General features: G+C 36.8%; 1 protein-coding gene across 3 annotated transcripts in view; it reads left to right on the top strand.

Moving 5' to 3' along the window:
• Window positions 1–14,570, top strand: part of adam10a (ADAM metallopeptidase domain 10a) — a 31,434-nt gene that overhangs the window by 2,348 nt on the left and 14,516 nt on the right. The window contains exons 1-3 of one of the 3 annotated variants that reach the window (XM_083940737.1): window positions 2,224–2,548; window positions 6,836–6,986; window positions 14,011–14,129. In XM_083940737.1, the coding sequence (XP_083796863.1) occupies window positions 2,497–2,548; window positions 6,836–6,986; window positions 14,011–14,129 (322 nt within the window). In that variant the 5' untranslated portion in view covers window positions 2,224–2,496. Of the gene's footprint in view, window positions 1–2,223; window positions 2,549–5,010; window positions 5,178–6,835; window positions 6,987–14,010; window positions 14,130–14,570 lie in introns of those variants that run through there. The other 2 variants (XM_083940739.1, XM_083940738.1) reach the window with 2 other exon arrangements.

Genomic DNA, 14,570 nt, shown 5'->3' with positions numbered 1-14,570 from the left:
ACTTGATGCAACTTTGTGGTTAAGGAAGGGAAACCAAACCAGGATATCAACACCAATTTAAATGTGTTTTTTTTTTTTTGGTTTTCCAGAAGGATGTTATGCTACAACTTTTTTCATTTTTGAAAACATCGACCCCTGCGACCCTGTTAGGGACAAGCGGTTGAGGATGATGGATCAATACATCAACACCATTGTAATTTTACTGGAAGTACAGATACATACTTGAACAGTGGATTGTTTGTATTTTTTCCCTAGTTTATTGCATTGTTGTCTATGGGTGTTAGAGTATTGTGAGCTTTCAACCAGAGTTGCCTTTATTGATAGAAAAAAATGCTTTTAATTGCCTAAATGTATATAATATGTATGTTGTAAACATAACCACAAACAGTAGACTATGAACTTAGAACCAGAGTCAGCTGTTTCTAATCACTAACTCTAATTGCAACATACAATGTAAACATACATGCATAGTTATATAAAACATTGTTTCTTGGTTTTAGGCTGCCAACTTCACACCTGGCAAGGGACTACAGATGAAAACTAGCTTCCTGGCTAATTCTGACATATTTACATTTTCACATTTTAAATTAATATGCACTGTCCCTTTGAAAATAATCTGAATAAATAGAAGCTGGGAGTCCAATTTAAAAAAATATTAAAACCAACAATATAGGCTGTTGTGGTGTCCAATGACAGAATCCCTCACCAAATAATCTTTAGATATATTTTAAAGATATAGCCCTTTATATTTAAATGTATATATATATACCACTGTATACATGTAGGCTATTTCTAAAAGTAGTTGCCATTTATAGGCTATATTACCATTCATTTTCTATTTTCTCATATGTTTTTATTTTTATTGAAAAAATTCAATATAAACATCACTTTTCTTAGGTGTTCCAGAGTTATACACAATACCAACTTTAGAAAATAATAATAACATAGATTAAAATGTACAAAGACAGTAAAACTGTTCAAAACAAAACAAAACACAATAAAAACACATGGGATCTGCTAAACTAAGGGAGTAAATTTGAAATACCTAAATAATCTAACCGTTTTTGTCAGTTTATTATTTTTGAATTTTAAGTTTTCCATGGTGGTCAAATATGATTTAAAATCTTAATCTTTAAAAATATGAGGAGGGTAGTTTGTTAAGCCAAATTATTTTATGGATGTAGTATTTTACTAATATAATGATCAAATTAATTATATAACTTTCATATGCCGAATATTTGGGATTGTGAAGAATTAGTAATAAAGTCCTCTTTGTTAGTAATACATTTTTTACAAAACATTTTGAAAGGCACTAAATTAAACCAAAAAGAAGTAACATGACTTTTCTCATAAGTAGTACGCTATTTTGTCCTCCTCCACTATGAAAGCCCTTTCACAAACAGTTAGAACACTATCCTCCTTAATTTTTAAAGATTAAGATTCTGAATCATATTTGACCACTTTGGAAAACTTAAAACTCAAAAATAATAAATTGGCAAAAACTGTTAGATTGTTAGGGCATTTTAAATGTACTCCCTTAGTTTGGCAGATCCAATACGTTTTTGTTATTCTTCATTCCTTTTTCTATGTTTATGTTATGTTTCTTATGTTATTATTACTTAGAAAATACATTTTTGTTATTGTGTATAACTCTGGAACATAAATGCTACTGTGACCTTTGACTAAACTGTTGTGAAAGTATCTAATTATTTCTCATGACTTTTTATCTCATAATTTCGACTCTTTACCTCATTATTATGACTTTTTATCTCATTACAATGACTATCTCATAATTTCGACTCTTTACCTCATTATTATGACTTTTTATCTCACAATTTTGACTTTCTATCTCTTAACTTTGCCCTTTTTATATGATTACGACTCTTATCTCATTATTTTGACTTTTTATCTCTCAATCTTTACTTTTTTATCTCATAATTATGACTTTTTTATCTCATAATAATGACTTTTTTTAATCTCACAAATTCGATTTTTTTTTTAAACTTATGTCACATGTTAGATAAGTAATGTTTATATTGAATCTTTTCAATAAAACAAAAAAACTATGTGAACCCGGAAGTCATGATTTGCGGAAGTAAACAACTTGGAGTCTGCTCAGTAAAAACAGTACCTAAACAGTTTGGTGCATATTGGTGTTTAGGCTTGTAGCCGTGACATTTACCCGTATGTTTCGTTGCCCTTGTGTTAGAGGTGATTTGTAACTTTTATTTCAGAGTTCCTCGACCTATGGCCACAGTAGCAGAGGGATGGGTGTGGTGTGAACGCCGGAAAGGAGGAGGGCCTGTCTGTCGGTCTTATCTGTCTGTGTGACGTCGGGCTGCGGGAGACAGGCAGAGCCGGTGTTTGTGATGTGAGAGCTAGCTAACTAGGAAGGGCGACTATACCTTTAAGTGAAAGAAAACGAAACAAGAGGCAATCAGCGGTGTCGCTGGGTCGCTTTAGCTAGTTTACTCGGGCTTACAGGGAAATTTCGATATGATATTTATTAAACTAATTCTCATGTTTTGCTGCCTACAAGATATAACAGGTAAGTTCGCCTTTTATTTACACGGAAATGAAAGTGTTCAGTGGTCGTCAAGGGAGCTCGCGTTAATCGGATCAGGCAGTTGTACTCTCTGGCTATCTAACTTGCTAACTTAGCTAGCTGGCTAATGTTCACGGTTACTGTTAGTGTTTGTGACTACTACGGACCTGTTTACTCTGGTTAGACAGTCGTTAGTGGCAGGGTATCAAGTTCATTACGCTTGGGTGATACAAGTTGACTACTCACAGAAAAACGGCCGGTTGTTTTGACAGTTGTGTGTGGGGGGTTCACTAACATTACTGTGGTAACGTCTACAAACAGACCATTTGAAAGGCGAGGATGAAAATGCACTCGGAAGTTACAGAAATGTATAATAAGTTACAGGAATGTTACATTACACAACACTATAGCGCTCACATATTACTTTATATAATAATGTTCTAGTTCTCTGAGCTGGCAGGATACTACTTACAGTATACACGGTAGATATATGGAATACCGTGTTGCTGCAACGTTTGACAGCTGTTACATCTGCCAGAAGCATCTCTGTACACTCAATCTAATTTTTCCATCATTGACCTTTAATGATCCTAACTTAAAAGTTAAGTTGGTCCACTGGGCGTTGTTCACAACGCCATAATATCCTTTTCCTGTTATCTTAGCAGCGATGAGTATTACGGTCAAATTTGTGTGGTAAAATCACATAGCTGTTATTAAATTACGTACCATTTAAATTCAATTCAATTTCAATTCAATTTTATTTAAAGTGCCAAATCATAACAAAAGCTACCTAGATACCCAGCAATTCCTCCATGAACAGCAGTAAGTCACAATAATATAATAATTATAATAATAATAATATATAATAATATCTATTTACAGCAAGCTTGTGCACACAGTAACAATGAAAACCTTCCTTTTAACAGGTAGCAACGTCAAAGAGACTCAGCTCTATGTCAGACGGCCATCCGTCTTGACTGGTTGGGGGGAGAGCGACAGACAGACAGACCCAGGGATGCAAGCAATCACAGACAATAATTTAATCTTCTTCTTACCTAAAATTATCTTACGACAGTATCATAACATCTCAGCGGTGTCACATATAACCTATTTGAGGACTGTTTTGATGTAGACAAAACCTTGCTGTAATTTCACTTGCTGTAATTTCATAAGAAAGTTTTAAATCATAGTTTCCAGGTACCAGTGAGTCACCATTAGTCAACCAAGCAGAGCAAAACTTCCACTGTGGGTTAATTGATGAAATAAAAATACAAGTAATTTGATTTGATCTGAAGATTAGTGATGCTTACATTCAAATGTTGAGTAAATGGTGAGAAAGCCTTCCCTTTTTTCTACTTTTACCTCACATCTTTCCATTCATTATTGACCTGACGTATTGGTGCTTCAGCTACACTAAGAGGCCTTGTGCACAAAACTAATTAGCGAAAGTTTATATTCCGTCAAGGGATAGAGAAGGTGGGACAAAATATATCTTGATCCGAACCTAAATTGCTACAGAAAACCGACCTGACAATTTACACCATTACAAATCCCTAAAATATAAGATCAATATGACAGGCATGATAGAAAACCTATTTAAATGTGGATTGTGAATGTTGTGAAAACTTTAGATAAATCAGGTCATGACAAAGCTGCTGTTCCTTGTTCTGCTTACAGTGATGGTAGATCATTTTCTCGAGTAATGTAGCATGGAATTTTGTAATGGACAATTTTGGTCAGACTTTATGCTTGCAGGTTACAACTGACCCTCCTATGTTATTTTTCCATTACTGTGCGATAGACAAGTTGAGGACATTGAGACATTTGACATGCCCTGAGCTCTGGGGTGCCGACCTGCCATCCCCCAGCAAGGATGGCAATTCAAGGCTTAGATCAGTTGTGATGCATGCTGATTCCACCTCCTCTCTTCCTGTCAGCGGTTTCCTCTCTGTCAAGAATTGCACTTCAGGCTCTTGAGGCTGTAACAGATTGCACTGTCTGAAACGATGATGTAGGCTTTACAGCAAATTGACTGCCAGATTTTTCTTAGCTTTTGTTCCTGTTTGTCCAGACATTTCACCTACTACCTTGTATTTAGGCCCAAATAATGTAGGAGTGTTACATCAGGTCATTATTCAGTGTATTTCTTTCGGTACAGTAATAAAAAAGGGTGCTTAAGAAAGAGGAGTGAGTGAAATAGACATCAGTTAATTTATTATATAATGACATTATTATAACAAGTAATGGATTCATTTTGTAGTGATACATTTATAAGACAATGTGTCATTTTGAACTATTGTTCAAGCAAGATTACTTTAGGCCTATAGTCATATTTTAAGATTACATTTATGATCATATGATAATTTGTTATTATAAGCATTTTTGTGATCATGTGTTTGTGTGAATTGTAACTGAGCTTTATGTTTTCAACTGGCTTTCTTGACAATGGTAGATGAGCTCAAGTTGTTATAAAAAAAATTGTGAATTTAAGGTGGTGTATGGCCATGTTAAGTTTGGGGGCTGTGGTGGCAGCCTTTCAAAGTAAAATGCTATGTTTCATTCTAGTGGAAATGTCATGGCACCACCATCACATTTTGGGAGAACTCCAGTTTCCTGAGTTTTGGTTAACTTGGTAACAATCCTTTTAATAAAATACGTTTCTGTTGCTGTGTTAATGTTAACCTATGTATTCAAATACATGTCAGTTAGCCTTGAAGTGATAGTAGGTTTAAATTCTTTGTTGTAGTTGTATGCATGCACACTAGTATCCCAGCATTCATTCAGGATAGGATGTTTAGATGCTCAAACAAACAAGTTACTTCAGTAGCCCTGTGCAAAAGTATTCTACTAGAACAACAAATCATGCTGTAGTTGCTACATCCCTTTTATGATAGTTTTATTTCTCTTTTGATGTTTTGATGTGAGCAGAAATTTTCTAATATCCCAGAAATGTCAGACTTAGTGCTATTGTGCAAGCCACCGTCTGTTCATAATTCGGCCTTGTGCTGTCACATTATTACATATTAATGAAGTTGTCACATCCTACTGAGAAGGCAGATCTTGACAATCTGAGCAGGCAGTGTTTGTTCTTGTGCAAAGTCAACATATTCCCTGATTAATTACAGCCTCACACTCTGGTCCCAAAGCCCATCTTGTTGATTTTCAGCCTGGTTGTTTGTTCAATCTAGTTTGCCTTCTTTATTTTCATTGTTGAACAAGGGCTAAAGAAGAAGCTGATGGTTCGAATATTTTCTGGCTGCATTCATAGACAAGTTGCTTCTAGCCTTTAACAGCCACTCCCTGTTTGGGGAGTTGTGAATCCCACCACATAGAAGAATGAACAAAACATTGTAGAAATAAAGGCAATATGGAGCGCCTATGAACCAACACTTTAGACAGATATTTAGTTAGTAGCATTCTGTGTTGTTTTAGGAATGTAGATTAGCATTTACATATCCTGCAGCCAACTCAGTCACTGCTCTCGCACAATGACATACAGTAGTACTGAAACAATACCTCTGTCACCTGATGTGCATCACATGCGCCTCATTTGCGCTTTAAACTGACTTTCTTTGTCTTTGTAAAAAGAACAAAGAAATGCTCACTATGAAAGCCGGTAGGATTACCTTGGTGGGATCACATCAATAAGCTGAGTAAGCCTGTTAAGCAATCCTAGTGAGCGATAGTGCTTGTGTGATAGCTGGCCACTATTGTAGAAATTCATCCCTGTTTTTTTAACCCCACTCTACAGGGGAACCCCACTTTAACAGTTGGAAATGCACAGGTAGATAAAGAGATTAATGATGGCTGAATTCAATTTAGCTAATTCAGTTTCAGGGATCTGGTATGCTGTGTCCGCCACACTGTTGTGGCTTACTTGGACTCTTGAATAGAACAGTCATTATTAATATTATTAGTAAAACCTGTGCTTTTCCTACTATGCCAAGTTAAAATGTCTGTGAGATGTGCAATACCTTGCAGATCCTCTTACAAATGTACTGATGCAGTTGTTTTGCTGTTGACTTTGAATTTCTGACTTATTTGCGCTGATAAACAGAATGCACATTTATTAGTCAGTTAATTGTAAAAAAGTCTCACCATTTTTTGTGATTATTTAAACTATTTCTTGAATTAGTTTTGTGGAACATGTTTTAAGTGCTTTTATCTGTCTGTTGTCTCAAACCCTACATAGGTGGGATGAATTATACTCTAATTACTAGATCAATAATTATGAAAGCAAAAGGTTGCTCTTGCAACAAATGTTTGTTAACAATTGTTGAACTCTTTCAGGTCAGTTTGGAAACCCCTTGAACCAATTTATTCGCCATTATGAGGGTTTATCATACGACACAGAAGCCCTGCACAACAGTCACCAGAGAGCCAAGAGGGCTCTCTCTCCTCAAGACAAGACTGTGCACCTGGACTTCCATGCACATGGAAGGTCAGTTTAATCACAAACGCATACTCTGTCCTCTTCACTTATTCACTCTCTCCTCCTGTCTTCCGACTTAACCTCATACAATTCTGCTTGAATCGTTGAGTTTTTATTTTTTGTGTGCTTATTTGTCCTACCCTATACATTTCATCATTTTATTGAATAGACCTACAAAAAAGTTACATTTATACTCGAGAATATTTAGAGAATATTATGGATACATTAAAAAAATCATTTCATATCTTATCTTTTCTAGATAACATTTATCTAATTATGTTTTAGCTTGAACTGTGCTGGACTTATTGTGTTTATTTCTCATTCCTACAAGACTATATATCTTCAGTTGCAATAATAATTGGAAGGGAGTGCATTTGAATGTGAAATGGCTATGGAAATGTTCATTCAGTTCCCCCAGTGCCATTAGATGTGGCGTATCATATTTTTTAGGACTTGGTCTTACTATTTCCTTATTAAACCATCTGGTAATAGAAAGAACTGTAGCCAAAGACAAAATAAATATGATTATAATAATGAGAAGTTGCAACATAACTGAAATCCAGAAATGAAAAGTCCCTATATGGAGAAAGTACCCGCTGCTTTCTTTGCATTCGACAATACATGTTTAAGAGTTTAATTAACCCTAAAAAAAATTCAGGGAACATCATTGATCTTGTATTGAGTGGGTTTTGTACCTGGTATAAAAGGTGCTTATGGTGCAGGCTCCTCTGAGAGCACCGTCGGCCACACTGTGGTTATTTAAATGTCTGAACAGACTAGACTAACCACATCATTGCAAGCTGTAAACAAATCCTTCCCTTACTACCTCTTAAAGTGGAGTCCCCTTGTGTTCTTTCCATCTCTTTCTGATTCTGTCTTAATTGACATGTAATGAGAGATGAGCCCTTGTCAAGGCCAAGTAGTCTGAGAACAGCGATGCCGGCCTGTTTTGGAAACAGATTATTTTTGGCAGTAACACTGTTTTAAATGTTCTCAGATTTGTATCACCTGAGTTCTTGTCACTTGGTATAAAGTGATAGTGGGCTGCAGCAGAATGAGTGTGATAAATGACTTAAATAGCTTAAAATGTTAACAGTGACTCAGCTGAGAGTTTTGTACTCAATGTATGTCTTTGTGAGATCGGTGGTTTTATTTCTACCAATGAAGAAGAAAAACTTTTTATCTCACGTTTCAAAAAGTTTAGATGCTACACGGACCCAATGATGGCTCAAAAATGTTCTTACGTTTTTTTGAGTGCAATGATTTGCTAGAACTCCAAGGAAAAAGTCCTACCTTTCTGTTACCCGACCCCAGTTTAGTACTGCATAGTGTCTCAACATATGACATAGAATGTGGCCTAGCTGGCTTGCCTTGACTCATTAACAAAAGAAGTTTGTTTACATGAATATCAGTGTAGGTACTTTGGGTTTAATTGGATCAATAGTGACTATCAAATGAAATATTTGATAAGGAAAATTAATAAAGAAAAATTACTAAAAATTAATAACTTCAATTTATTAAAAACGTCACACGGAGAACCAATCAAATATAGTGCCTTGACTCACGTTCAGATTATGAGATTGAGTATTCTCAATAAACTTACCGTTAATCAAGGAAATATTAGTTATCACCAATAATTATCAAAGATAATAATAAAAATGACTCTAGTTAAACCAGAGTTCCTCGGGGCACCACCGTCATAGACGGAGTGATAACTAATATTAAAGTCTCATAAAATATATTAAACTACTAATTAAGGGTTAAACACCGATAAATGTAATAGTTTAATTAGTTGAAGGATTTAAGAAGTTCTTTTCTTAGTAGAAGCTGGCTCATTCATCTTTGTGTAATATTAAATAATCAGACATATGGTAAACACAAACATTTATTAACAAATTAATAAATGCAACAAACAAAACACAATAAACTAACTAAAGCTAACAGCAAACGTATGTTTGTGTGTATGTGTGTGTGTGTGTGTGTGAGAGAGAGAGAGAGACAAAGAGAAGAGGTGGGGGCTCGAAGAAGGTGTGAACATTCTCTTTGTTACACAAAGGCCGGAAGCCTGATCTCTCAGTTCTTATGACAAAGTTACAACGGTATCTAACCGTCCATAATGTCCTATAACATGTAGTAATGCCCAGTTGGTGATTAGTTACCGGTCCATGAGATGGGAGATGTTGCGCATTGCTTGATGCCAGTGGCTGGGTGAAGAAAGGAAGCTCCGTGGTGAAGAGGTTCTTGTCTTATTTGTGGCTCTTAGGCAAAAGAGGATTCGGATCGCTCTGTGCTGTGCTCAGTTGAGGATAACCGGTTGGTTAACCTTTGTGGTGATCCCACGCCATAGGCCAGGTCCAGGGCCGAGGGGACAGCTGGAAGCTGGTCTCCTGGAGTTGAGTGATCAGGGAGAGAGAGCGGGAGGAAGATCCGGGAGCAAGATCCAGTAGAAAGAGTCAGTAGAAAGAGAGAGTGCAAGTTGTGTGCTTCACTTTATATAGGCCCGGATGATGTCATCACCTGGGGGTCAATTCAGCCAATGAACAGTTTGGGTGCCTTGGAGGATTCACACCTGGGTGTGACCTGTTGTGGGGGTGAAGGCATTTTGAGGTCTTTGTTCCAGCAGGCTGTGGGTTCTACGTTTAATCAAACTGACAGTTCGAGTTAATCCAGAAAATGAACAATCATCTTTGGGCGCCGGTTGCACCTACATCAGTATCCACACACACTGACGCACAGTAAAGTATATTTTAATACTGTATTGTCCCTTTCTGCATCACTCCTGTTTCTATTTGCTTTTCTCTTTTACTCTTCTTCATTATATTGCATTCATTATTTATTCTTATTCTTATCTTATTATTGAAGATCATAACTTAACTTACCTCAGCAGCAATGTTTTTTTCAACAGGCTCACCCTGCCCTCCTCTCTGTTGTGTGTTATCAAGGCCCTGTCAAACAGATCCTTTTCCTGTGTTTTTTGTGCTCTTTCCTGTCTTTATTGGCCTGGGAGAAGCGTCATACAGCATAATCATGTTTGATGTCTGAGAGTACACTGCAGCATCTAAAGAGAACATAAACACAATTTTGCAGAGGGAGTTGAATTAAACAAATTCCAAGGTTCTCTAAGTAGCAAAGGAAAGAGTAGTAGTTCTGCCAGAACGCTAGAAATGTTCAATATAGAGTACACAATGAGAGATTTATGAGCAGTATAAAGATAGCCTGTATAAGCAGAGAAAGTTGAGGAAATGTCAAACTTTTGCTTGTTACTGGGTAGGGCAATGTGACATCTTCTAGTCGATTGGTTGGTTTTCATGCTTTTGTCCAAGCAAATTCTCATCTTGGACAATCGTTGGTACTTTCATAAAACCATGTGTCCAATTTAGCATTTAAACTTAACTGAAAGAGCCAGGCGCTCTTCTGAAAACGGCCAGTGGAAACCATCAGAGCGATTTGGAGGAATATTGAGTGGCTGTCTTTCTTTTGCTGCTATAATTATAGCTCTGTTGTTTCACCGGCCATCATTCACACTACCTGATGATAGCTATTTTAAGATATTTTGTTGAGTTTTAAGCTGTTTTGTTGACTTACCTCTAAGTGAAATGCTCTCTGGTTAGCAATGATGCAGTGAAATGTTAATGTTATAGGCTTTTATTGTGAAAGGTAGGAACGAAATAGTGATGTTGTAATGCCCCGCTGTTGACGATATGGGAGGCAAAATTAGTTTTCTGTCTTTGTTCAGACTACAAAGCCTCCATGTTATTTTTTTGTTACCTTCATGAGAACAGGCACAACTAAAGCATTTTCCTCTTCCTTAAGTGCTGTATCACTAGTCGCTATTTTGCCAGAAGTTTATATTTAGTGGCAGACAGTGAAAGCAATGCTTATAGAGAACTAATCTAAATGCTGGTGATGTCATTACTATATAGCCATTACATTGTAATCAACCTTTACTTCATACTGATGAATTAAAACAAACAAATTATCTGTTGGGACTTAAATCTATAGATAGCATGCAGATTTCTTTCCCATTGACCAATCAATTGCTTCAACAGTAGGGAGGATTTGAGTCGACCAAGATTTTTTGGAGTGTGTACAAATACAGACACACACACTCCCCCACTGTGAAAACCCAAGGCAGGGTTTTGTGGTACTATGGAGGTTTGTTGTAACAAGAGAAAAGCTTTCTTGTTTATGCCCACTCACATGAGTATTTGTGACTGGATCAGGTGACGGAAGAAGGCAGGGCAGACAGTTGTCTCTATAGAGGGCTTCTTTACCAGGAAAGGGCGCCAAAAAAGTAGTCAAGCATTGGCTTTAATACAATGAGATGAGTTTTACCGACTTGGTTCACAGCCTTTCCTCTTCCTGTCTGTTGCAGGCCATGATTATTTGTCTGCAGGACAGTTTGTTTTGTCTGGAACATGATGCAGTGATTTTCTTTCTTTTTCAGTTATTGAAACCTTTTAACATTTGGGGGGGTTTTTGGTTTCTTTGCATGACTTTGTTAACGTCAATTCCTTTTGAATTTAATAATTTTAATCCACTCATGTTTATTCTTACTTGCTTGGTTAGTTTGTACATATTTTTTTTCTGTTACCTTGCAATATGTTTTACATTCTCTCTGATCTGTAGGGAAAGGCTTAGCTGTATTATAATATAGTATTATGTAGGAGATCACTGCAAGCTGTGACTGCTGTTTGCCTGGGATTATGACTATAGCCGTGTCATGGGATGATGTAGCTATTGCTTTTGAAGCCATAGCTGTGCTTTGGCTGTTATGATTATGGCTGTGACCAAGTTTATAATGAGTAGAACACTAACATATCCAGGGCATCATAGATTCAACTGCAAATGCAGCTGTAGTCTGAGCAATAACCATATCCAAAACAAAGCCACAGCTTTGATGTGGATATGGCTAAAGTAGCATTAAAAACAAGAACAGCCACATCTGGATGTGAGTGATCAAACATCCAAGAAGTCGCACAGTGCCGTTTTAAAGCAACTATGTTAAATATGTGTGTTATATAATGATTCTCTTGCTCAGTGATGCTTCTCTCTCAAAGATATTTTGCAAATTTGGAAAATATGGAAATGTCCCCTTTGTGGGACTAATCAAGGAATATCTTATCTTAAAACATGCCATCATGCACAGCGTAACAGTTGCTGACGATGAACGTTAAAAATGCCTTTTTGGATCCTTGATAATGCAGAATACGTTTCTAACTGAATAATCTACTTATGGATTCATCTGTGTCTGTGACCAGCGTGCCATGGTGGTGTAGACTGAGCTTTTGATGAGGCATGGATGAAGTCATGAGGTCACATTGATTGTTGTAGTGGCCATTAATAAGGTGGAAAGAGGCCAAGAACTGTAATGGGTGTGCTAGGGTGAATAACAAGCAGAGGAATTTATACTAAATCGATTTCCAGATTGCTGACTTCAAAGAGTAGGTCATATTACAGTCTTTGTACCACATGTTTAGCAGGATAAACATTAAGTTTATTCATGTAAAATCATTTTGTGTAAGTAGATGAGTAGGGAACCGTTAAATGGATGAGTCATAATGCTGTGTAACAAACAGGAGTGATGAAGGAAAACGAAATGCTGGGGCAAGTCGATTATTCATCCTCTACAGGGATATCCTGGACTGTGTCTGACCTGTTCAACACTATCTGTTATCTCTCTCCCAAATATTTTCTGTTCCACTCCTCCCCACATTCTGCTATCTGTCTCTTCTGCTCAGTTTCTTTTGGCTTTGCTCTATTAATGTTTTCATGTACTCATTCCTGCAGTGTAGTTAATCTGCCTTTACGTCCCTCAGACCCTTTCCTCCTGAGCACACCTGCTTCTACAAAAAACATCTGTTGCTTAAGTAGATGTTGATGGGGGGAAATAACCCTCTTCTTTTGGTCTGTCTCCCACTGAGAAAAGCGAAAAACTGTCATTAGATGTCCCCTGTGGCTGTGTAGGGAGGGAGCTGAAATTGACAGTTAATCTAAATTTCCCCTTGAATGTTTTTGTCTTGTTAATTATGCTTTCATAGGAAAACCAAAATGGTACAAAAAGGCTCTGTATGAGGTAGTAATGTGAACATCATTTGAACAGAGCCAGAATCCCTACTATAGCTTATTCATTCCTTTTATCAATGTAAGGAGTCATGGAGGAGAGTAAGAAACTGTCCAAAGTGTGGCATTATAATAACATTAGTGCCACACAGGCAGGCTTAGCAGATATTTTATTTGGAAAACCTAAATAAAAAAGAAAGCTGTAATTTCATCTACACTGTGTTCAGACTCGGAAATAAAAAAAAAAGTTGTGTTGATGCTAAAAACCTAGATTTGCGAAAACTCGCAAGACTTTCTTCCCGACTGCCTATACTAACTTTAACCATTAAATTTCAATGCCTAACCATAACAGTCTCTAGACTTTTGCAAATCTTGGGTTATAATCTAGACATGACCAAAGGTGATCAGGAATAAGAAGGGAATCGATAAAGAATTAAACTGATAAGCAGAATCAATAAAATTGATACCATTGATATCAATAAAATCTGATCAATTCCCATCTCTATTAATGAGAATATTCCTCTGAAATACTCCCAATATCGCCTCAGGTTTCTGGGATGCTAGTGGCTCATGTGCACCTCATGTGATGCTCGCCTTCTTTTCCCTTTGACATCATGGTTATGTTTACGAGTGGATTAACACCCCACCCCCCAAAAAAAACCAGTAAGGTTGAGCATAAATGATCATGTGCTTTTCCTCATGACATAATTCTCATTCTGAGTCATTGAGCACAGCAGTACTGAGCAACAACGAGCATAGCAGCGGTGTAAAGCTCAGTTAAAATGTGTGAAGGATGCTGCTTCTTCTGCCATATTCTCAGGTGTCCAGTGTGTCAACCTTTTATACTAAAACTCTATGGTGAGGTTGAGGGTGTGTACTGTGTATCATGTAACCCACATTTTATTGTGTCACAGTTTGGGTGTGTAATGCTTATTCTAATTACACATTTCTCCATTGTTTTTCACTTTAGACATTTTAACTTGCAGATGAAGAGAGATACAGCTCTATTTTCCACAGATCTCATCATTGAGGTATCAGGAGATGAGACACCCATTGATACATCACATATTTACAGTGGAGAAATCTTTGGTAAGTCCAGCTGTTTCCACACACCACATCCAGAGAAGAATCACAGCTTTTTCAAAAGGAAATGGCTCTAATTCAATTATGGTACTTTTATTTATCAATTAAATAGAAAGTCTGCATCATCATTTCTGATCTTGTCATTCCTACATTATTATATATCTTATATCATCTCTTGACAAACATGTCGACTGAGGGAAAACGTTTCTACTGCATTATGGGATATTGAATGTGTGTTGTATGTGTGAGATGGGAAATTTAAGGGTATTTTTTGTCACATCACAAACCAACCTGCACAGGTCATACTATAACCTTTCATCCAGTTTTTCCTTCCGCTCCTAATCCCTTCCCTTCCTGGATGTCTCCCCACTTCCAGTCTCCAGCAGAGTTCAAATGAACAACAGAAAAAAACAAATCTGTTTGTTGTGATCAGTGTTTGTAAAACAA

Source organism: Echiichthys vipera (genome assembly GCF_963691815.1).
Source record: "Echiichthys vipera genome assembly, chromosome: 1".
Taxonomy (NCBI): domain Eukaryota; kingdom Metazoa; phylum Chordata; class Actinopteri; order Perciformes; family Trachinidae; genus Echiichthys; species Echiichthys vipera.
The sequence above is the reverse complement of the archived record's forward strand: the minus strand, read 5'-3'. Positions and strand labels throughout refer to the sequence as shown.